Source organism: Papaver somniferum, chromosome 2 (genome assembly GCF_003573695.1).
Source record: "Papaver somniferum cultivar HN1 chromosome 2, ASM357369v1, whole genome shotgun sequence".
Lineage (NCBI taxonomy): Eukaryota > Viridiplantae > Streptophyta > Magnoliopsida > Ranunculales > Papaveraceae > Papaver > Papaver somniferum.
Window position 1 is genome coordinate 156,550,532 of NC_039359.1, and position 25,619 is coordinate 156,576,150.

Sequence of the window (25,619 nt, forward strand, 5' to 3'; positions counted from 1 at the left end):
GATACACAAGGGGGAAAATCTAATTGAAAACAAGGAGGTCAAGCACGTACACATGCTTTCCCCTGAATCATGGTTTTGTGGGGCTCAGAAGAACATTCGTGTGATTTTCATGCAAGCAGAAAACATTATAGGGGTTACTATGCCATGTGTCGTTGCATATATGCATAGTTTTGGGAAGTTGGAAAGGAAAGCCTGTTAGGTAGTGGAATATTGGAACAAATAAATGGGTCGACGTGAATATCTTGTTGGAGGGAGAAAAATGAATTAAAAAGATTTTGCTTTCCCACCAGTGGGATTCTTTTTAAGTCTACCAAATATGCATGCAAGCAAAATAAAGAAGAATATATATATGGGGAGATCACATTGATGACCAGCATGCAAGTTTCAATTAAGGCTAATTAAGAGAATGACGACACACCTTTATTTGGTATATATTTTCTGTATTGTGAAGAAGAAAAGGGGGGGGGGGGGGTTCTGAGGCCGGTTTTGGGAGACGAATAGAAGGGAGGCGGATATAGAGCCGTGAAGGAGAGACGGAGAAGGGTTTGCGTTCTTCCGTTTTTCCAATTCCATTTCGATTAGCTAGTGAATATCTAATATATTTATTTATGGATTTTTAGAAAGCGATGGCTTGCTAATTACTTTGTAACTAGGGTTATTTTGGTTGAAACTACATGGGTATTAAGGCATTTTTGATTGATTGGATTATATAGCAATAGACCATTTTGAATTGAATAAATAATTCCATGATTTTATATATTGATTTAATGATAATATGAGTTGTTGCGTCACCGGTTTCGTATAACCTTTGTGCATAATTGTTAGGATCGAAAATATATTTGTCTACTTATTTGATATTTCATGCTTGGGTTAAATCCTTTGATGGGGTATGCTTAGAATAGCCAGGTATTATTTGAGAACCTGTATTTAGTTTCGTATAAATTTCTCGCTAATGCAATTTGATGGTGCATGCTTTGGTTTAGTCTTTTGATGTGCCATGCTTAGGGCGTCCCAGTGATATTTGCGACTCTAATATATATAATAGATGATGTCAATAGAACGAACAATAAATAATTCATGAATTACGTTTCATTTCAGTATTTTAATAGAAATAGTGGTGGATACATTAAACCCTAGTTACCAACTCTCCCATTTGATTCGTTTTGTTACTTGAGTTTATTCTTCTCATTGTCTTTATTCTTTCAAAAATCCAAAAACATCTTTATTTTTTAGTCCATTAGAGATATTGATTACGTATTTCCACCGCTTCTCGTGGGAACGACCTGTACTTGTCATTGTTCTACTAGTTAGACAACGTGCAATTGCGGTTTATATAAATAGGTATCTACGGATCCTATCAATTTTTGGCGCCGCTGCCGGGGAGCGGTTGTGGAATATTGTAATTAGTATTTTTGATTTTGTAAATAGTTAGGTTTTTGTTTTATTTTTGTACAGTATTTTTATTTTGTTTTAGGATTTCTTTTTCCTTTTGACTCTTTTAGTGTTTTAGAATTTTGTTTCAGGTACCTTTTTGAGGATGATGAATTCTTTGCACGAGATGTCATCTAAGGTGACACTTGCAGAATATATGCGTAGAAGTTCACATTCTGATAAGACGTCTTCTGATAAGACGCTTGGGGAATATATGCAGAGGCAACGGTATGGAGTTTTTGCCCCACCTATGGTAAGTGAAGAATCACCTTTGACAATATATGAGAAGTATTATAAACATACACCGCCTAGTTTGGAGCAAAGGTTGAGAGTTCTAGCATGCCAAGAGTTATATGCAGCAGCTGATGATTTAGAGGAACATGTTTGTACAGAAGATATTATTGTTGAGTCTAACGACTTAGAGACAGTAGACATTCATACTGAGGTACCCTCTAGTCATTTGAATAGTGAGATTTCTATAAATCACTTAGTCGATGAGGCGATTATTCATGATATTGTTGCTCCATTGAGCTTCTGCTTTGCTGACTCATCTTGTGATTTCCTGATTACTGATGTGAATGTGGAGGCGATTGGTACTAGTCAGGTAACTACTGATTTTGAACCAATCTCAATTTGTTTAGCGCACTTTGCAGATTCTGATGATCCTATGCATATTGACATTGTCAATGCATTGTGCCCTCCAATGGTTAATCAAGGTAACTCAACAACGGAAGTTATTTCAGCGGACTTAGAACCAGATTTAGGAGTTACTGATTTTGATAAACTTGAACCATTAGATACAGGTTTAAAATATTGTGCTGAGTTTGATAATTCTTCGCCCTTTCACATTGTCAATACATTGTTTCCAATGATTTCTAGTGAAGATAATGTGTCGACCGAATGTATTTCAGCTGATTTAGAACCCTATTTATAGTGTGCTTCCCAAATAGAAACTAATATACATTCTATGTTTACTGTCCATGTAAATGATTTATTTATCTCGACCAAGGACTATTTTCAATTGGGAATGGATTTACATATCTTTTTGGAGGTTTATAGTGTTTGCAGGTTCATATTCGCAGCTGACCTGATTTGTTGGACTGATCCCCAACTTTTCAGACTTTATATATATGCTTTGCTGCTTACTTTGGTGCAACCTCACCTTATTTGGGGTTCTTTATGTGCGCAAACATGGATACGAAGATTATGCTTTATGGGAGTCAACCCATACGATTTCGCTTCATGGGAGTCAACCTATCAGATTTGTTTTCTTTCCTCTATCTTTTATTTGTTTGCTTGAATTTCTCATCTTAATTTCTACGTTGGTTGACTAAATTACATTGAGGACAATGTAACGTTAAGTGTGGGGGAGTGGCATTTTCGTTAGGCTTTAAAAAAAAGAAAAAAGAAAAATTGCATATTATTACCAGCTGTGTAGCGGGTCTAAAAAAAAAAAAAAAGATGATCAGCTGTGTAGCGGGTCTTAAAAAAATAAAAAAAAATATTATCATTATGATTTTAGGGGTTATGACCAGCTGTGTAGCGGGTCTTTTGTAGGGTATTTTCTATGACCAGCTGTGTAGCGGGTCTTGTGTATGGTATTTTAAAATTTCATTTTATGACCAGCTGTGTAGCGGGTCAATTCTTTGTTTTGCTCGAGGACTAGCAAAATATAAGTGTGGGGGTGTTGATAAGCACGTATGTGCTACATTTTGTACCCATATTTATATTAGTTAGGACTCGATATTGTTGCTAATAATACTATTTTAATGCTTTTGTAGAAAGTAGAAGTAAATCCAATCATCCAAGAATAAATGACGAAATGTGAAGCTAAAACAGTGGTTGCCACAAAAAACAACAACAAGGTTACTCGAGACACCAAAGCCAGACAGAGAAGGGATGATACACAAGGGGGACAGTCTAATTGAAAACAAGGAGGTCAAGCACGTCCACATGCTTTCCCCTGAATCATGGTTTTGTGGGGCTCAGAAGAACATTCGTGTGATTTTCATGCAAGCAGAAAACATTATAGGGGTTACTATGACATGTGTCGTTGCATATATGCATAGTTTTGGGAAGTTGGAAAGGAAAGCCTGTTAGGTAGTGGAATATTGGAACAAATAAATGGGTCGACGTGAATATCTTGTTGGAGGGAGAAAAATTAATTAAAAAGATTTTGCTTTCCCACCAGTGGGATTCTTTTTAAGTCTACCAAATATGCATGCAAGCAAAATAAAGAAGAATATATATATGGGGAGATCACATTGATGACCAGCATGCAAGTTTCAATTAAGGCTAATTAAGAGAATGACGACACACCTTTATTTGGTATATATTTTCTGTATTGTGAAGAAGAAAAGGGGGGGGGGGGGTTCTGAGGCCGGTTTTGGGAGACGAATAGAAGGGAGGCGGATATAGAGCCGTGAAGGAGAGACGGAGAAGGGTTTGCGTTCTTCCGTTTTTCCAATTCCATTTCGATTAGCTAGTGAATATCTAATATATTTATTTATGGATTTTTAGAAAGCGATGGCTTGCTAATTACTTTGTAACTAGGGTTATTTTGGTTGAAACTACATGGGTATTAAGGCATTTTTGATTGATTGGTTAAGCTGCTCATCATTTCTTCTTGTGCCTTCATTGCTGCCTTCATTTCTGCATCCTTCCTATCTCTCTCCATTTGGTTCGCGCGTCTTTCATCTTCCAGTTGTTTCTTCAGTTCAATGTGCTCCTTGGATGCTCCTTTCCGTGGCAGGTGCCAGTACGTTGTTGGAGTCACTCCCTTGCCTATACATCTTACACGCCCAGCATGTTCTTCCCCAAACACAAGGGTGATAGAATCATTGCCTGGTTGTTTTCTCAAAGTTCCATCTTCCAGCTGCTTATCAAAATCCTCCTGCACAAAAAAAGAATTAAGGGATTAGAAGTGATAATCAATTAAAGCAAAATTATTTTCACATTTACTCAAGCACAAAACAAATAGCTAGATAGTTTCAGTCGTCTTACAAGCTGAGCTGATTTTTCCCTAACATCATCGTCATCGTATTCTCCATTTTTGTTTTGATGTGCCTTCCTCCATAGTAAAGACCGTGAAGGATTTTCATCTTCAAGGATCTCTTTCTCATAAATTAATTAATTATAAAATACACAAGAAGAAAAATTAGATAGATAATACTATAATTTAAACTGGAAATAATAATAATTTTTTATAACAAACTGGACTTACTAATTTTTCCAACAGCCCTGCATACCCTGCTCTTCCCGTCCTGTGGTTATATTTGTGGTTCTTACGCGCCTTAGCTCCCCTAATGGACAACTCCTGAGCATACAGATTTAAAGAATTTCATTCATAAAAAAGTTAGACTAATTAATGAAATTAATATCAATATTTCCAAACTAAAACGTGCAATATACAACCTTGCATTTATCAGACAACCTCCACTTTACGAACTTGTCCCATTGTTCTTGGTTCACAATGACACGATATTGTTTAGGAACAGTATTTAGTTTAGCAGGTTTACCCAAATTGGGCACTATGAACTTTACATACAACTTTCTTCTGAAGTTGCGCAAATGTTCCCCAAAATATTTCATAATTTGTCTTCTCATAGTCTCCTCAATTTCATAAAACCGCTGCCAAAATATGGATATGTTAACGGCAGGTAACAAATTAATAACAAATATAGTATTAAAAATCAATATAGATCAGCATATACATACCAATAGTTCGTGCCATAACTTATCCCTCATCACTGAATTCACTTCCTTCCACTTCAAGTGCCTTAGACCAACGTCTCGACGTACCAATACACCCATGTAACTAGCAATTTCAGCTTTATATTTCCCCTTAAATCGACCAAAATTATCAAATTCTATCACATGCTTCTCGCCGTCAAAATTTTTATTTAGCTTCTTCAATCTTGTTAAACCTCGAACATTATTCTCCTTAGACTCTACTGTATTGTTTGGAGCTCCTGTGTCTTTTTATAGTTCAAAAACCCAAAATAAGAGTAAACATGGTGTAAGAGTGTACTCATATTTTTTAAGTCCAAAGCAAACAAAAAAAGACAAGCTAGTATAACATTACCAGGCTGTTCAGGACTTTCAGTCGATTCATCATCAGAACTGGAGCTATCACCATCGGAACCTGTGCGACTACCATCGGAATCTTCGTCTTCATCCTCTGACTCTCCTAAATTCTGCAAGGCTTGAGCCTCCAGGGCTGCAGTCTCATTTTCAGCATACTCATCATCATCATACTCTGGCTCCCAACTCGAATTCTCTTGTGTAGTCATATAGGAAACTGCATATACATGTATATGATTCAATCAAATAAGGTCTGAATTCTTTTCAATCAAAAGTCAAAAGTTATTAAGCTAGACACAAGCAAAAATTAAATAACAGTCAATTAACATGGTCTTGATTATGTCAGTACTAACATGGTCTTGATTAGTATGATTAGATGCAAGAGCAGGATGCCGTCTCAGAATTGTTAAAAGATATAACAATTAAAAAATTATTAATCGCTGAGGTTTTTACTAGAGCATTGAAAGAACTCAAGAAAGACTCCAGTTCAAACATACACAATTATGTAAACCTACCAAGTTCCCTAAAAACAAACGACGGATGCCGATCTCCGACATAATTATAATCCCATTATACAAAATGTCAATGACTCGGGAGTATACACGACAGATGGAAGCTTACTGACCAGCTAAAGTTGATGAAAATGAGATAAAAATGTGATTTCTAGTGGTTTCAGGGAGAACCACAGAAGTTTAAACTATTGGTTTGCAGTGTGAAAAACATTCATCAGAATAGACAGATAAAAAAACCAAGGAATAACATTCAATTGACCTAGCTCTGACATAATTATAATCCCATTATAAAAAACGTCAATGACACGGGAGTATACACGACAGAGAATGTGGCCAGCTAAATGAGATAAGAATGTGATGTCGAGTGGTTTCAGGGAGAACCACAGAAGCTTAAACTATTGTTTGCAGTGTGAAAAACATTAATCAGATTCATCGGAAAAGAAAGAAAAAAACATAAAAGAATAGCATTTCCATAACCATAGAAGACTGAGTTGTTATCCATCCACTATGCAACTTAGAATACAATCTGCATAAATATCCTAAGCATAACAGAGGAAAAGCTTAAACATGCATGCACACCATTGTTCTTCTTAATAAGAAATAAACAGGTGCATAAACCCTGCTTTCAATGAATCAAAAATTAAGAATTAGGGTTTGAGTCAAAACTTAACCTTTGAATCAATTGGGTCTGATTCAAAAATTAAGGTTTGAATCAATTAGGGTTTGAATAACTAAGCTTTTTAGACGAAAGAAAGATTGAGAACAGGATATACCTTTATAAGATTTAGCCATGCAATTCCTCAACATCATACGGCCCTTTATAAAGTCGCACAGATTGAATAATCCCGCCGAAAAGATTTTGTGTTTCATTTTCATCCCGCTCAAAATTATTTAGGGTGAACTGAAAAATCGATTGAGTTTGGTCTACGATTTCCTTTTTTCGGAAAAATCTCCTAAGAAAATACCATTTGATTTTGATCCTACGGTAGACCTAAAAATATTTCCAAACTTTAGAAATCCGATTTCCCTTTTTACTCTAACAAATCTCAATGTTTCCCTGATTTTAAGCCTAGAACTTTATCCCCTTTTTACTCTGCTTAGGTTTCTCTAGTTCTCTCCACTCTGTAACTCTGGTTTAGGAGGAAAGATAAAACGAACAGAATTTTGAGGTGTTACAGAGCGTAAGATAAGAGGTTCTTCCCTATTAATCTAACTATTAGTTGGGCTTGTGATAAATATATTCACCGTTAGATTTACTATGGACATCCTATTCGATGCATTTTGAAATAACATAAGTAAAATCGTAATGGACTGGGCTGGAGTGTTAGCTTAAACCATGTAATGGACTGGGCTGGAGTGTTAGCTTAAACCATGTAATTGACTGGGCTGGATATAAATGTGGCATAAATTTTTTCATTATTTTTCATTTTTTACTTAAATTTTTTTTCATTTTTTTCCTTTTTTTTCTTTTTACTTTTTTTTTTATTACATAATCAAAATTTAGTTACATAATCAAGACTCGACACTTCACCTGAAATATTGATCGATTCGGAACGAGTTCGAGTAAAACTGATGAAAATGGAACTTCATCCTTTGGAATCGAGACACGGAAAAATTTAGTTATTACATAATCAAAATTTAGTTATTACATAATAAAAATTTAGTTATTACATGATCAAAATTTAGTTACATAATCAAGACTCGACACTTCACCTGAAATATTGATCGATTCGGAACGAGTTCGAGTAAAACTGATGAAAATGGAACTTCGTCCTTTGGAATCGAGACACGGAAAAATTTAGTTATTACATAATCAAAATTTAGTTATTACATAATAAAAATTTAGTTATTACATGATCAAAATTTAGTTACATAATCAAGACTCGACACTTCACCTGAAATATTGATCGATTCGGAACGAGTTCGAGTAAAATTGATGAAAATGGAACTTCGTCCTTTGGAATCGAGACACAAAAAAATTTAGTTATTACATAATCATAATTTAGTTATTACATAATCAAAATTTAGTTATTACATGATCAAAATTTAGTTACATAATCAAGACTCGACACTTCACCTGAAATATTGATCGATTCGGAACGAGTTCGAGTAAAACTGATGAAAATGGAACTTCATCCTTTGGAATCGAGACACGGAAAAATTGAGTTATTACATAATCAAAATTTAGTTATTACATAATAAAAATTTAGTTATTACATGATCAAAATTTAGTTACATAATCAAGACTCGACACTTCACCTGAAATATTGATCGATTCGGAACGAGTTCGAGTAAAACTGATGAAAATGGAACTTCGTCCTTTGGAATCGAGACACGGAAAAATTTAGTTATTACATAATCAAAATTTAGTTATTACATAATAAAAATTTAGTTATTACATGATCAAAATTTAGTTACATAATCAAGACTCGACACTTCACCTGAAATATTGATCGATTCGGAACGAGTTCGAGTAAAATTGATGAAAATGGAACTTCGTCCTTTGGAATCGAGACACAAAAAAATTTAGTTATTACATAATCATAATTTAGTTATTACATAATCAAAATTTAGTTATTACATGATCAAAATTTAGTTACATAATCAAGACTCGACACTTCACCTGAAATATTGATCGATTCGGAACGAGTTCGAGTAAAATTGATGAAAACGGAACTTCGTCCTTTGGAATCGAGACACGGAAAAATTTAGTTATTACATAATCAAAATTTAGTTATTACATGATCAAAATTTAGTTACATAATCAAGACTCGACACTTCACCTGAAATATTGATCGATTCGAAACGAGTTCGAGTAAAACTGATGAAAACGGAACTTCGTCCTTTGGAATCGAGACACGATAAAATTTAGTTATTACATAATCATAATTTAATTATTACATAATAAAAATTTAGTTATTACATGATCAAAATTTAGTTACATAATCATGACTCGACACTTCACCTGAAATATTGATCGATTCGAAACGAGTTCGAGTAAAACTGATGAAAACGGAACTTCGTCCTTTGGAATCGAGACACGACAAAATTTAGTTATTACATAATCATAATTTAGTTATTACATTATCAAAATTTAGTTATTACATGATCAAAATTTAGTTACATAATCAAGACTCGACACTTCACCTGAAATATTGATCGATTCGAAACGAGTTCGAGTAAAACTGATGAAAACGGAACTTCGTCCTTTGGAATCGAGACACGGAAAAATTTAGTTATTACATAATCATAATTTAGTTATTACATAATAAAAATTTAGTTATTACATGATCAAAATTTAGTTACATAATCAAGACTCGACACTTCACCTGAAATATTGATCGATTCGAAACGAGTTCGAGTAAAACTGATGAAAACAGAACTTCGTCCTTTGGAATCGAGACACGACAAAATTTAGTTATTACATAATCAAAATTTAGTTACATAATCAAGACTCGACACTTCACCTGAAATATTGATCGATTCGAAACGAGTTCGAGTAAAACTGATGAAAACGGAACTTCGTCCTTTGGAATCGAGACACGACAAAATTTAGTTATTACATAATCATAATTTAGTTATTACATAATAAAAATTTAGTTATTACATGATCAAAATTTAGTTACATAATCAAGACTCGACACTTCACCTGAAATATTGATCGATTCGGAACGAGTTCGAGTAAAACTGATGAAAATGGAACTTCGTCCTTTGGAATCTAGACACGGAAAAATTTAGTTATTACATAATCAAAATTTAGTTATTACATGATCAAAATTTAGTTACATAATCAAGACTCGACACTTCACCTGAAATATTGATCGATTCGGAACGAGTTCGAGTAAAATTGATGAAAATGGAACTTCGTCCTTTGGAATCGAGACACGGAAAAATTTAGTTATTACATAATCATAATTTAGTTATTACATAATCAAAATTTAGTTATTACATGATCAAAATTTAGTTACATAATCAAGACTCGACACTTCACCTGAAATATTGATCGATTCGAAACGAGTTCGAGTACTAATTTAATTTTAATCGAATAATTTATAATTTAATTTTAATTTAATTTTAATCGAATAATTTATAATTAACTATAATTTAATTTTAATTAAATTTGTGTGGGGAAATAATTTAACTTTACTTTTTTTTTGATAAATTAACTATATTCACAAACTAATTTAACAAATTTTAACGAGTTCGAGACAAACACATGCTCGGTTTTGATGTTAACAATGTAAAATGGGTATTCTTCTCAAACAGGCATGTACGCCTATCAGTTCATCCCTAAAATCTCTAAATCACTTCATCCATATCTCTCTATCTTAAGGAAAAAAATTCTCCAACTGATATTCTGGCAGAAAATAAGGGGATTTTCAGGGAAGATTTAGTCTTCAATTTTGGAAATATTTCTGCACCTCCATAGGATGAAAATCTGATGAAATCAAGAATATTGAGAACATCTAGCGGTAATAATCCCTGTCAATTATTTTTTGATTTGAACCCTAACCTTTTTATTTTGGGGTTGAAATCAAAAGAAATAACTTTTGGGCGGGATTATTGCCCCTTGATGTTTTAGAATATCTATAGATTCAACCATAAAATCAGTCTGATTTACTCCCATCTTAGGTATGTTGTAGCATTCATTCTTAGATTGCTGAAATTCTCATTATACTAGATGATTTTTGCGTAGTAATAAGTGTTACTATGTTAGCTTTTTGAATTTTGCTGTAACCCATTGCACTCTGTGTTAGCTTCATCTGGTTCCCTTGATGTTAGTCAGCATTGATGCTCTCTGAATTTGTTAGTCCTGACAATCTCTTTTGAGCAACCAGGTACTTGTGAGGCTGAAATACAAACCAAGGAGGGGGTAAGAAGGAGCATCACAATCTGTGGTAGTGCCTAAACCCAGTTTATACTGGAGGTATCATTATCAAACCTTAAAGTTATTATCTCTGATAATTATCATGATAGCTTGTTGAACTGTAACCCCATTGTAATTTAGTTAAACCTCTGAACTTTTCATGCTCTGTCTTGAATGATATACCCCATGTTTGCCTGAAATGTTGTTAACTCCTGCAACATATAGAATCTGTTGAGTAAAATTTGTGTCTGAAGTTTGTGCACTAAAATTCTTTTTCGCTGCACTAAAGTTTGTGTCTATTCTTTTTCCTGCAACATATAGAATCTGTGCTCACTACTGATTTGTTGTTTAGTACATCATGTTGAATCTGTGAGCATGTTTCATAGAACTTATCTGGTGATGTTATCCTATTTGAGGGACTAGTAAAATGGGTAGCTAAATGGGTGATGTATTGTAGCTGAATGGGTGATGTTTCATTCAATCTGGTGATGTTTCATAAAACTAAATGGTTGATGTTATCCTATTTGTTTTTGAATCTGTAGCTAAATGGGTGATGTATTGTAGGTACATGTATTTGTTTTCAATATGTTTCAGGGGTGTCATTATTCTTCAGTGAAAGCATTGAGTTTCCAGTTCCAGGAGAGACAAATTTAGTGATTTGCTTTATGTATAATACCATCGTGCAGTTTCGAGCATTTTCAGTTAAGACCTTTGGAAGAATTTGAAAATTTGCAATGATAAAATTCTTAACTTTTTGCAACAGTTGCCTGGGATTTGGTGTTTCTGGATCTAATTTCTACTAAATCAGCACTTTGAGACGAGGAGAGAAAAGCCAGAAAAGGAAGGCATTTTTTTAAAGAATCACTAAAACTGACTCAAAGTTACTTATAGGTATGTTTTTCAAGCCTTGATGTACTATGCACCAGTGTTAAGTACTTCGTATTTTTTTTCTCATTGTCATTGTGCAATCATTCTTCATGAACATTAGAGCTCTTTCTCGACAGATGTGACTTCACATCTGTCTAAAGAAGAAGATTTGAGCTCCCAGAGATATAAAAGTTGCCAACTATGTCAATTATAGAACTAGGGACATACTACTTATGATCTGATATTGCTAAGTTAATCAATTAGAGTACTTATTGGAAATGACATTTTGATTATGGGTTTGTGTGGATGTGTGATTATGGGTTTGTGAAATGACAATGTTGACTCTAACTGCCGACTGCACAGATCAGTGTTTACTCTAACTTAACAAACACACTGACCCTAGAGCTGCTGCAATTCATTCTCGCGAAATCTCCCAACTGCGGCTGACATACAGACCCTTCATCTTCGCTGCTGCACTATGAATTGGCCACAGTTCAAACTCTTTGCATTATAAATAGTACCACTTAGAATTTGTCTTATTATCATCCAGATTCATTTGCTCCCATCTTCTCCAGATTGAGTTTTCCAGATTCAGTATGTGTTATTCCAAAACTTGAAATGACTCAATATACTGAAAGTACTAGACCAATTTTCCTGAGTTAATACTGGATGTCTGATTATGGGTTTGTGTGGCATGATTATCGGTTTCTATGAGGGAAATTGCATATTGCCTGTTTCATCTGTTATTACCATGTTTGTCCATATAAATTTTTTATGTTTCAAATGGTGCTGAATTTATTGGTAATTTCAAGACTTGTATGTCTAAATTGTCAAGTCAGGGGATAACTACTATTTTGAAATGAAACATATTTATTAGTTAATGCTAAGCTTGTATTTCTGAATTGATTTATCAGTTTTTGCTTTCATTGGAGTGCAACTGATGGATCTACTGGTCTCTTTGCGTTTCAGAATGGATAAATCCTGGATGAGTACTGATAGAACAAAGAAACGTTATAGAGAAGGAGTTGCGGCGTTTCTGCGGTATGCTGTCAACCATCTCAAGGAGGAGGGTGAGACATATGATGAATTTCTTATGTTGTGTCCGTGTACAAATTGTTTAAATCTCTGTGCATGCTCCGTTGGCGACGTAGAAGATCATTTATTCGTAAATGGAATCGATCAAACGTATACTATTTGGAATAAGCATGGGGAAAAGGATGAGGCAATAACTAGTAGTAAGACAGTTAACGTCAACAATGGTATGCACGCTGAATTTGAAATGGGAACTCCCACTGATGCTCCAGACGAATATTTTGGAATGGGAACTCCCGCTGATGCTCCAGACACTATAGATATGATGCAGGCTGCAGAAGAGTTCGCAGATGACCCTATAAAGTTTAAAAAGTTACTTGAAAATGCTGAAAAGCCCTTATACGAAGGATGTCCCAACTTCACAAAGTTGTCTGCAATTGTGCAGTTGTTTAAGTTGAAGAGTAAGCACGGTGCATCAGACATGTTTTTTAATGAATTGTTACCCTTGTTAAAGGACATGCTTCCCAAAGAAGGTAATTTAATGGCGAGGAGTACATATCAGGCAAAGAAAATATTGAAAGCAATGGGTTCAGGGTACACAAAGATACATGCATGTATCAACAACTGCATTCTTTATTGGAATGAGTACAAGGATGAAAAAGTGTGTCCTACTTGTAAAGCACCCAGATGGAAAGTTGACAGGGATGGTAAAGTTTACGAGAATGTTCCAGCAAAGGTATTGTGGTACTTCGACATCATCCCAAGATTTCAGAGGCTGTTTCAATCGAAGCACACAACAGAAGATTTGATATGGCACGATACCACTAGAAACAAAGACGGTGTTTTACGTCATCCGGCAGACTCACATGCTTGGAGAGAGATAGATAACAATTTTCCAGAAATTAAAGGTGATCCAAGAAATCTGCGGTTAGCTGTTTCGGCTGATGGAGTTGATGTAAACACAGGCACCAAACATCACAGTGTATGGCCAGTTTTGGTTGTGATTTACAACCTTCCACCGGGGCTGTGTATGAAGAGAAAGTTCATCATGTTGTCGTTACTTATAGATGGTGCGCCAGGAAACAACATCGATGTCTTTTTAGAACCTCTTGTTAAATATTTTCAATTCTTATTTGAGAAGGGAAAGAGAACATGGGATGCATATGCCCAAGAAATGTTTACTCTACGTGCAGTTGTTTTGTGGATGATAAACGATTATCCTGCTCTTGGTACACTATGTGGTTTTCGCTACGCTGGATATCATGGTTGTGTGGTGTGTCGGAAAAAAACGCACAGTATTAGGATTCATGACTCAAACAAGAATGTTTATGTTGGTTATAGAAGATTTTTACCCTATGAGCATCCGTTCAGAAGGCAGAAGGGGGCATTTGGCGGAAAATAAGAGTGGGAGACTGCTCCAGAACCAATGACCGGGGAAGAAATATATGAGGAGGTAAAATGTATAAAGAATTCATGGGGAAAGAAGGGGACGAATACTCAAGGGGAAGACGTGCAGGCTACACCTGGAAAAGGTGGAAAGATGAAGCGCATCGGAAAAACGAAAAATTGAGCGCATCAGAAAAATATCAAAAGAAGTCGATAGGTCAGGTGAGGAAGAGGAAGGCAGGGAAACCACTTACTGGAGCAAGTACAACATATGGCAGCGACTACTTAGATATTGGCGCTATAATGATGTCCAACATTGTATTGATTTCATGCATGTCGAAAAGAATGTGGGACAAAGTCTTGTTGGAACGTTGCTGCACAACGGGAATACAAAAGATGGATTAAACGCCAGAAAGGATTTGGTGCGTTTGGGGTTAAAATCGGAGTTACACCCTAAGACAGATGACAAAGGAACGATACTTCCCGCAGCATGTTATACATTAACTACGGAAGAAAAAGACATATTCTTGGAGACACTATCCGAGTTAAGAGTTCCAGAAGGGTATTGTTCGGATTTTTCCACCCTTGTGAACCTAAAAGAGCGTAAGCTGATCGGACTCAATTCACATGATTACCATATGCTTATGCAACAATTTTTGCCCGTCGCTATTCGATCAATTATGCCTACACCTGTGAGATATGCTATTATCAGGTTTTGTTTCTTTTTCAGATCAATATCTGCCAAAGAAATCATGGTGGAAGAGCTAGATAAATTGCAAGAGGATCTCTGTGTGACGTTATGCTTACTAGAGAAGTATTTTCTTCCATCCTTCTTTGACATCATGATTCATTTAACTGTACATCTTACCAGGGAAGTGAAGTTATGCGGTCCGGTTTGCTTTCGGTGGATGTATCCTTTCGAAAGGTGTATGAAGGTTATAAAGGGGCATGTGCGAAACAAGAATCAACCTTGTGGATGCATTGCCGAAGAGAATGTTGCAGAAGAGACGATTGAGATATATTGTGAGTACCATAAAAGCATCAGGACAATTGGTATTCCACTAGATAGGCATAATACATCTCAGGAGGGAGAACCGTTATCAGCTGAAGAGCCGTGTATAGTTACCCCTGAACAGTTGAGACAAGCACATTTCTATGTAATGCAGAACACGCCTGAAATTGAGCCTTACATAGAGTAAGTATTAATTTGTTTTTTTTTCCTGTTTTTTTTTTTGTACAAAGTATAATAACATTTGGTTATTGTACATACCAGCCGACACAAGCTATATTTGGAAAATAACTATTCTACTAAAAAGCGAGCATGGATGGAGAAAGAGCACTCTAACACTTTTGGCGCTTGGTTAAAAAATGAGGTAATAGGTCATAGAAAAAGTGTCTTGTTTGATGTGTTATATTCCTTTAAAGTCAAGGTTCATCCTAATAATGAATTTCAGGTTCAAAAAGAGTTGGAAGACGACAGAGAAAGTATCTCATAGAACTTAAGATGGATATCACACGGCCCGCACTACGAGGTAACGAAATACACTGTATATCGCATCAATGGATATCTATTCCGCACAAGATCCCGTGATGGTAGAATTCACCAGAATAGTGGGGTTAGCGTTGCAGCAAATGACATGCACATATCTAGAGATGATGATGTTACATATGGTAAAGCCTCTTATTATGGTGTCTTGCAAGAGATATGGGAGTTAGATTACTGTGAAAGAAAAGTTCATCTGTTCAAGTGCAATTGGGTTGATAATAAACGTGGGGTCAAAAGAGATGCTCTTGGCTACAAGATTGTTGACCTTACTATGTTGGGATACAAAAATGATCCTTTTATTTTAGCCTCACAAGCTAAGCAGGTATGTTATGTCAAAGACCAGTTAGATAAGAAAAAGTCTATTGTTTTTGTGACACCTCCCAAAAATTATAGAGATGAAGATGGCAACGATGAGGAATTAAGTACAGTAATCTTTTCTGGGAATGATAATATCTTGCCGTCTGTAGATCCACAAGACTTGGGTAAAGAATCCCGAAATGATTACTTCCGAACTGACTGCCGAGGTTTACTTATACGCAAGCCAAAATGACACACTCCCGCAGGTACGTCGCTTTATTTCCTTTAATCTGTGGTTATTCGGTTAGTGACATGATATTGAAAGAACGATAAAGATGGAACTTATGTCTAATCCTGTTCCTTAGCATGCTTTCTGTATGTTTGCGTGCTTTATTCTTTGTAAAATGAATAACATCATTTTATCCGTGTCTCATATGGAACTTCAATTGAAATTGGTACTACTGTACTTTACAACTTGCTACTCTGGTCACTTTTAAATAGATATCCAAGATAATGAGAGTTGGTATGTTTTTGTCCTATTGCTTGAATATATTTATGGGCACATGCACTATAACTACATGTTGTACTTGTATTTCAAAAATATTTTATACACTTCATAACATTACTCAAAGCATATGGTGAAATTGAATTCCAAGTACCCAAATTAGATTCGTAACCCTGTAGATATATGATGGAAACTCCAGTTCATTAACCACAAAAAAAAACATTTAAAATGATGGTGCTAAAGGTCTTATGGTTCTCAATTTTATGGTGAAAGCATTTGGGTGCGGACTGATGCTTTTTCCTAAGTGAATTTCATGGAGCGGTTCACTTGCTTGTGTGAGGAGTTTGTATTGTGTAGCCTGTGAAGAATAGTGAATTTTAATCTCATTTTCCTTGTTCCAATTTAACCCTCAACCGTTTTGAATACCATACTTGACAGGGGTTTTCCCATATCTTGTGAAAGTCCTCTTTGTAAGAAGTCTTGACCATAATTTATGTTGAGTTGGGCTGACACCTTGTATTAATTGTTGTGCCCTCATTCTTTCTTCCTTGTTTTTTTTGAACTCAGAACCCTATTTTCCTGTTGCAGGTTCGTTGTGGCTATTCAACACTCTACATTGTCCCTGAGCTTTGACGAAGTCATTTTTATGCCATCAGATGCCTCTATAAGTTTGACACTCGAATTGTAGGAAACGAACTCTGCATCTAAAACATCAAGAATTTGATTATGGGATTGTTTTGTCTTGTTATATAAAGAGCAAAAGAAATGCATTCCTACTGCAATCGTAGTTTTGGAGTGGCTGGCTCCAAAATCAATTTGATGTAATATTTTTGTTTTTTTCTTTTGGAAAGAGGTAAATAAAAAATATTGGTTGTAGATCTAAATTTTTTCATTAAATATATTGGCTAAAAATATACAATCTTTTGTGAATTGATAAGTTAAACAGGTTTGGTTGGTCTCACAGATGGCTCCTGTCGTTTGCAGTCCCTTCTAGATTTGTATGAAAAGTTTAAGATATGGTTTCCTATTTTGGATTTTGGCATGGTTATATATCGGGAATTCTGGGAGAAAGTAACACAACAGAACTCCACCATACATGTTTTATTTTCACAAAACACCCGGCTGCACCCGCTGTATTGCAATTACCTTGGAAGCCACAATCACTTGTAATGTATCCTTCTATACACCAGAGCTTGAGGTTTATTTATTGCAGTGAACATGCATAAACATTACCCTAGCATATGTTGCTTGAAAATTAAGCATACTAGGAGCATTTGGCCTAGAAAAGACTCGGTAACAACCATGGCTAGTACTTTAAAAGTTAAAATTCAATCTCATGTGTCTAATGGATCCGACGCTATGTTCACAATTAGTTTTTCGTGTAGCCATATCATAATCCTCCCAAAAAAAAATATGGAGTAACCATATGTCAATCTTTTGTCATGTTTGATATAATGTGTCAATTCCTTAGTATATGCGTGTCTAATAAACCAGATATTATGGACACATAAACAAACCAATGTGGCTAAATAAATCCTCTTTCCGTCACAGTCTAAAAGATGTGTCTATTGTCATCCGACACTTTTGACACATACAAAATTATTTAATGTGGCCATATACGCATCTATGGCTACATGTGATTGGATTAAACTGAAAACCATGACCAAACGATACCCTATGGATACAGTTGATGGGTTTAGGAATAAACCCATGACTAAATGGTGCACTATGGCTACATGGTAACACAAAATGTGGCTATAGTTATACTGATGACCAATAGCCACACAAATAACCTGAAACGTGGTTGGACTGTAAACTAAAAAACGTGGCCTATGTGAAGGTTTGTACTAGTGAGGTATCTCCGGATCCTATCACATGCCAAGGCATTGAAGATGCACAATTAATTTTGCGTGTACCTGGAATAGTGGAACTGCCCCGTGTGCGTATTCCAGAAAACAGACACCTTCAACTTCATTTCAAGCGCGAGAAAGATGCAGCAAGGAAGTGTACCCTTGTGCGAGCATTAAGAAGCATCACAATCACTATCTTCTGGGCTCAAGTTGCATATCACTTCAATAGTGATGATCATCGCTTGTGGGAGAGATATGTAACACCGATCATGATATAAATTAACTCTTTTGGGGCCAGCTGCATAACGCTCCACTCACTTGGGATGGGTGGGGGGGGGGGGGGGGGGATTTACTGTTTGAGGGTGAAAACCGTTTCTGCTGATTTTGGTAATTTTGGGTGTGTGTGGGTGAGAAACGAATCTAAACCCTAAACAATGTACTGCACGGGAGTACTTTTGATTCGAGAGATCAATCTATACAATCCTGGCCTAAACCAAGAAATGGCCTTTCCAGGCTTGCTTCGGTCACAAAGTGAAGGAGAAGGGTTGGTCTTAGGGAGGGAAGCGAAGAAAGTGTTGAGACCAGAATAGTTGATTCTGGAAGTGTGGGCGTTTTTTGTGACTTGTATCAGAAAGTAAAACTGGTAAGCTGAATGGAAAGCTACCAGGTGATTTTTAGATGATGTGTGTTACCGACCCCAAAACTTGTCCTTTTGGTGGAAATAGGTTAGACTTATTTATACAAGTCATAGTGAAATGTACCATGGTCTCGTAGGAAGTGGAAACGATTGAGTAGTGGAAGAAAATAGTAACGTGTAACTGCCAGACGTTATGCTTCCATGATGAAGGAAGTGAATTCGTGTAACCGCCGGTCATTACTCTTCCATGATGAAGGAAATGAATTTTTTTCACCGTTACTTTTCATCACCACTAATTATCCTACTTCATGACACTTTCTTGTAACGGGCGCATTGCACGCCGCTGTAAACCGCCAGACCAATATCCTGATGAGCATCCCCCAGTTTGTGACATATTTTGATGTCTCGAATGTTTTCGTGGAAAACATCTAGCACTTTGCTACGTGTGGCAATTTAAAATCGAAAGGTTTTCCGTAGGTAAATAACATGTGATGCTAGGCTTGTCTTGGCTAGTCGCCTAAAACTTGTCACGAGCTTACTGGTTGTGTGGAGAACTTCGATGGCCGAGATCGCATCTTATGAAGAAGGATGGCCATTGATTATGGCCACATGCTAATGGCATGCCGGTGGCGTAGCCATGGCATGGCAGCATAGCGGCGTGCTAGTAGCCGCGGCGTAGTGGTATGCCAGTGATGTTGCGATAAGGCCAAAACTAAAAATTGGCTCCGCAACCAAAGTTAGGGTTTGGCGTCGTGGAAGGATTTTTCGTGGACAAGTCTTGGTGCCATTGGGAGAATTTGTCCTGGACAAGTCTTGGCGCCGTTGGAAGGATTTGTCCTGGAAAAATCTGGGCGCCGTTGGAAGGATTTGTCCTAGACAAAACGCCGTGGATTCGGACCCACATGTGGCGTGGCAACATTTTCCTTGTTTCCACGCCAATCCTGTTGCTCTGGAAACGTTATTGGCTTTGGTAGCAGTTTGGTCAAATTAGGGTTTGTCGAAACCCTAATTAGCGCACGTGGCACTACTTTTGTGCAAATGGAGCCATGGCTATGCCAAGTCCATAGTTTGTAAACGACCACAGGAGTAGAAATTGTCGTGGGTGGCTATTTATGGCAGGTTGCCACGAAGTTGGCCTGTTGCGAAGTTGCATGGCATGTTGTCAAGGTAGCGTGTTGGCATGTTGCCGAAGTATCATGGCATGTTGCCAAGGTAGCGTGTTGGCATGTTTCCGAAGTAGCATGGCATGTTGGCGCTGCAAGGTGCGTATGTCCTTAAATGTATGGTGGCAAATTTGGAGTAACCTGATTGGACACAAAAGGGGGTCAGCCAAACAAAAGGTGCGACCACACTTCTGGTGAGAGTGTGGAGCCTTTAGGGCGACCTGATTGGTCAATGGGAAGTGAGGCCGGCAAGCTAGGGCGTGGTCGCACTTCCAGTGTGTTGTGGCGGTTTTAAAGCGACCTGATTGGTCGATGGAAAGGAGGCTGACATGTAACATGGGGACGGACTTTTCGGAATGCGCGTGGCGAATTTAGGGCTACCTGATTGGTCGATGGGAATTGGGGCCGACAAGCTAGGGCGCGACAACACTTCCAACGCGCTGTGGCGCAAATTTTGACAAGCAAGGTCTGGAATATTGCGCGAGGCGTGAAACCCTAACTTCTGCAAGTTAGTCAGGTTGACTGAATTCTATGTGTCGACACAGAGCTCTTTTAAGTTAGTTTCCAGAGAGCAGCATGCTTTTCTGATTGAATACCTTATGCAAGGAGCTTATTATTGATACTTGGAAATTCATGCTACTCTGCTGCGAGTGAACACAAATCGTCATGCCATATCAACCTTAAGAGTTCAGTCGGGGAACATAGCATAGAAGACATCCATAGGAACTTATACTAAGTGAATATGCGCGAGGCGCCGAAATTTACAGAACATCTGGACTCGCCAGTCTGGATAAATTTCATGTAAATATATTGAGCGGCTCAACAAATTTGCCAGTGGAGAGGTTAGCACACGTGTCTGTTTCCTTGCAGAGTGACGTCACATCAGATGCAAGGTGAAAAAGCAGGGGTCTAACAAAAGGTCTACGCAGAAGTGCAGGAATTAACTGGAAATGGTCATTCAAGAGAAGAAATGTTAACAGTTGAGGAAGTGAGCAAGTTAAAGTATGTGAATGCAGTAGTAAAAGAGGTCTTGATAATGAAACCAATCGCGCCATTAGCAGTACCGCATCAAGCAGTCTGCGACAGCAACTTGATGGGAATGAAGGTGCCTAAAGGTACACCAGTTATGGTGAACATCTATGCTGTACACTATGATCCAACTGTCTGGGTCGAACCGCAGAGGTTCATGCCAGAGAGGTTCTTGGGTGCTTTGAACGATGGTGGTGATAAAAGCAAGGCAACTCTAGCCATGGAAAGGTCATTAATTGCGTTTGGTGCAGGGAGAAGAATATGTGCAGGAATGGATTTGGCTAAACTTCAAGTTGCTCTAACTCTGGCGAATTTGGTGAACAGTTTTCGCTGGTCATGTGTCAGTGAAGGGAAATTCCCTGACTCGACAGAGGTTCTTTATTTTAAGGATGAAGACACCTCTTGTTGCCCGTATAGTGCCTCGTTAGTCATTGTTTATCGTACCAGTTCAAAATCTCTACGAGTTCAATAATGTAGTACTCAACAAAATGTTCAAAAGATAATATTAAGTTTTAACCGAATCAAATTAATAGTGTACATGCAAAAAGAAAATACCATAAAGGCATAAACGAGTGCTCCAATCCGATATCGATAACTCATTAGAAAGCCTTGTTCCTAACCTCCTCCTCTTCTTCCTCTGGGGTGAAGTCATTCTTAATGTTGAAATATTTGCTCTTGATATCCAAATAATTTGCAGCTAAGATATATTCAAACAGGGTATACTGACCGACTTTAACAAAAACAGCATCCCACTTGTCAAGATCTTCACGACGACCATTCCCTTCAGAGGTTTCAACGTGTTTCTTGCAATACGCAATAACTTTAGCCAACGTCTGGCTTTTCACGTTTGGTAAAGGTATAGCATTATCAGCACAACCATCTTCAATTATATGTTTAATGGTTCGAGATTGAAGAGCAACAGCTTCATCAACATCAAAAATTTCTCCATCACAACTCTTCAAGGTTATCTTTCTGTTTGCCATGATCAAATAGCGTGTCTTGGTGTGTGGAAGTCTCCGCACTCCCGTTCCTTTTATACTTATCAAGAGACACCAGTCTGATTTGTGTCTAATAAGAATGAGAATGGGAATCTGAATACCAATTGGAACAAAATTATTGAAAATCTTCAGAAGATAATAGTACCAGTTATTGTTTCAGGGTTCATTTAAAAAACTTGCTTTAAATTATCAAAATAACAACATCAAAATTTCATTCTAACAATCAAATCAAATCAAGTAAATCAATAAAATAAAATAAAACACCAAACTACATTACTAGTAGTACTGACATTGATAATTCATTCGAAAGCCCAACCGTACTCCTTCATAATCTCAGCTTCTTCCTCTGGGGTGAAGTCCTTCTTAATGTAGAAATACTTGCGGATCTGCTCTGGTGTCTTACCCTTGATCGTATCTGCAACCTTCTGGGTAGTCAGCTCCAACAAGTCCTTGATGTTCAGATAATTTGCTGCTAAGATAAGATCGAACAGGATGTAGTCATTGACCTTAATAATAAACTCAGCATCCCAATTCTTAAGATCTTCTTCCACAGTATATCGACGCCGAGCATCTCCTTGAGGGGTTTCTTCGGCGTGTTTCTTGCAATACTCTATAACTTTAGCCAAGATATTGCTTGTTATGTTTGGTATAGGTATAGCATTATCAGCACAACCATCTTCAATCATATGCTTAATCGTGCCAGATTGAAGTGCAACAGCTTCTTCAACCTCAAAAGTTTCTCCATCACAACTCATCAAGGTTACCATCTTCTTTGTGTCCGCCATGATCAAAAATAGTGTTCGTATCTCTTTGTGTGCGGCGGATGTCAAGAGACGCCACTTTTATTTGTGCACCACCACCGCCTAATAAGGAATCTTCTAAACTATGCCCTAGCTCCTTGGAGAATAAGATCAGGAGTGAGAATCGGAATACCAATTTTAGCAACAAAAGGAAACTGAAAAGAGAATTATATATACGAGCCAGAAAGGAAAGTGCCAGCAGATTCATCCGCTTCTCCTCCGTTCCAGCAGAACCAAGCTAAGGCAGATGGAAACCCCTAAGGAGATCTTCTTGAAGGATTACAAGAAGCCTGATTACTACTACGATGCAGTTGATCTGACGTTTTCTTTTGGTGAGGAGCACACAATTGTTTCTTAAAACATAATTGTTTACCCAAGAATTGAAGCTGCTGCAGACTCTTCTCCACTGGTTTTAAATGGGGTGGGTGTTAAGCTAGTATCAATCAAAATTAATGGCAGGGAATGACCATTTCCAGTTAATTCCTGGACTTCTGCGTAGATTTGTTGAATTTTCTAATCGTGTATGGACTAACTCCGAAATACTTTTCTAGAGAATCAACTAGACAGTCAGACTCAATCTAGATAAAAGTATCTCGAGGAGTTAATATCTCTCTCTTGATTTGATTTTTACTCAAGCTAAAAACAATAGCGAGTCTTTATCAAATACAAGGAATAACTTGGACGGTACCAAAGACCAATGTCCAAGGATCAATCAATATCAATCAACAACCAAAAGTTGGATTTCCAATCGATGATCACGAACGCACTGAAAAAGCGGGGGTCTAACAACACCACCCAATATTTCGCTTAGCAATCTGTATGGACTAACTCCGAAATACTTTGCTAGAGAATCAACTAGACAGTCAGACTCAATCTAGATAAAAAAGTATCTCAAAGAGTTATTATCTCAATCTCTCGATTTGATTTCTACTCAAGATAAAATCAATAGCGAGTCTTTATCAAAGAGAGATAACTTGGACGGTACCAAAGACCAATGTCCAAGGATCAATCAACTACAATCAAAAACCAAAAGTTGGATTAGAGAAGTTAATGATCACGAACGCACAACCTGTATTATTTCTACTATATAAAATATAATGCGGAAAATAAATAACACAGACACCAGAAGTTTTGTTAACGAGGAAACCGCAAATACAGAAAAACCCTGGGACCTAGTCCAGATTGAATACACATTGTATTAAGCCACTACAGACACTAGCTTACTCCAAGCTAACTTCAGACTGATCTATAGTTGAACCCCTACCAATCTCCCATTGATACAAGGTACAGTTGTACTCCTACGCCTCTGATCCAAGCAGGACACTGCGTACTTGATTCCCTTTGGTGATCTCACCCACAACAAAGAGTTGCTGCAACCCAAAATCACAGACTTGATAATAAACGAATCTGTCTCACACAGAAAAGTCTATCAAAAGGATAAATCTGTCTCCCACCGATAAACCCTAGGTTTTGTTCCGTCTTTAGATATAAAATCAAGGTAACAGGAACCAATTGATAATCCGGACTTATATTCCCGAAGAACAGCCTAGATTAATCAATCACCTCTCTACAATCCTTCCTGACTACACAAGCGGATTGTCGAGGAATCACAAACAGTGAGACGAAGATGTTTGTGACTTCTTTATCTTGCCTATCGGAGAACTCTCACGATCTCAAGCCAATCAATCGATTGTACTTGTACGATAAAAGTAGTATCGTCCTGGCTTCACAATCCCAATGAAGTCTTTAAGTCGTTAACTCGAGTTTAGAAAAGAAACTCAAGAGTTAATGGAGATCGACTCTAGCGAGAGCACTAGTAGCACACAGACGTGTGGGGATTAGGTTTGCTCAATGCTAAAAGTCTCCTTTATATAGCCTTCAAATCAGGGTTTTGCCTTAGGTATAAAGCAAACTCTATTCACCGTTAGATGAAAACCTGATTTAGATTCAAGCAAATATCTCTCAACCGTTATATCGAAAGACATAGCTTGTCACACACACTTGGGTACACGTTTACTGGGTTTGAGAAAATATCATGCCCAAACGAGGACACGTATGTTGGTTCAACATGATAACCCAAATGGTCAACCATATGAGCATCTCATATTAATCATGTTCTTCTTCACCATAACTAGTTCAATTGACTCAAATGAACTAGTTAATAATTGTTCAATTGATATGAGATCTTATGTAACTACACAAGACACAATTGAAACAAAGCTGATTCGATTCGATTAGAATCGGCTGATGAACATTATAGCCACGGTTTGCATAAAGCATTCCTTAATAATTAATGTTTCATGTTTAGAGCACATCTTTAGGTCATAACCTCTTAAGCTCACAAACAAGTTCGCGGACTTAAGTTAATCGGTTGAGTTTTCCAAACTCAACAGAAATTCTCGGGTCAAGAACTTCCACCAGTTCGTGGACTGAGTTCGCGGACTTAGCACACAAACGAGTTTTGAAAATCCCAGTAGAAATTCTCGGTCGAGAACTTCCGTCAGTTCGCGGACTTGGCAAGCTAATTCCACAATCCTACCGATTTCTCTTGATCAACAAAGTTCGAAAACTTCGGTTCAAGGAGTACATGGTTATATAATATAAAATCTAGTTTCA

The 25,619-nt window shown here is 37.1% G+C and overlaps 3 protein-coding genes and 1 pseudogene across 3 annotated transcripts; 2 read left to right on the forward strand and 2 right to left on the reverse strand.

The window, feature by feature from the left end:
• The first annotated feature begins 12,700 nt into the window (after window positions 1-12,700).
• On the forward strand, window positions 12,701-14,194 carry LOC113352307. The gene is made up of 2 exons (XM_026596142.1): window positions 12,701-13,774; window positions 13,934-14,194. The coding sequence occupies exons 1-2, from the start codon at window positions 12,701-12,703 to the stop codon at window positions 14,192-14,194; spliced, it is 1,335 nt and encodes a 444-aa protein (XP_026451927.1).
• A 6,952-nt stretch (window positions 14,195-21,146) lies between these two features.
• Window positions 21,147-21,633, forward strand: LOC113354167 (annotated as a pseudogene).
• A 171-nt stretch (window positions 21,634-21,804) lies between these two features.
• On the reverse strand, window positions 21,805-22,188 carry LOC113352308 (SKP1-like protein 1B). The gene has a single exon (XM_026596144.1). The coding sequence runs from the start codon at window positions 22,186-22,188 to the stop codon at window positions 21,805-21,807; it is 384 nt and encodes a 127-aa protein (XP_026451929.1).
• A 136-nt stretch (window positions 22,189-22,324) lies between these two features.
• LOC113354168 (SKP1-like protein 4) lies at window positions 22,325-23,188 on the reverse strand. The gene has a single exon (XM_026597587.1). It carries the CDS (start codon window positions 22,986-22,988, stop codon window positions 22,503-22,505), a length of 486 nt encoding a protein of 161 aa, XP_026453372.1. The 5' UTR covers window positions 22,989-23,188; the 3' UTR covers window positions 22,325-22,502.
• Window positions 23,189-25,619: the final 2,431 nt, after the last annotated feature.

What these genes read in the sequence shown, in the direction of transcription:
- LOC113352308 (XM_026596144.1), bottom strand. Translation starts at nt 22,188, where the DNA reads ATGGCAAACAGAAAGATAACCTTGAAGAGTTGTGATGGAGAAATTTTT.
- LOC113354168 (XM_026597587.1), bottom strand. Translation starts at nt 22,988, where the DNA reads ATGGCGGACACAAAGAAGATGGTAACCTTGATGAGTTGTGATGGAGAA.
- LOC113352307 (XM_026596142.1), top strand. Translation starts at nt 12,701, where the DNA reads ATGGATCTACTGGTCTCTTTGCGTTTCAGAATGGATAAATCCTGGATG. An exon ending in CAGGCACCAAACATCACAGT is followed by an intron (nt 13,775 to 13,933) that starts GTATGGCCAGTT and finishes TTATTTGAGAAG; the next exon opens with GGAAAGAGAACATGGGATGC.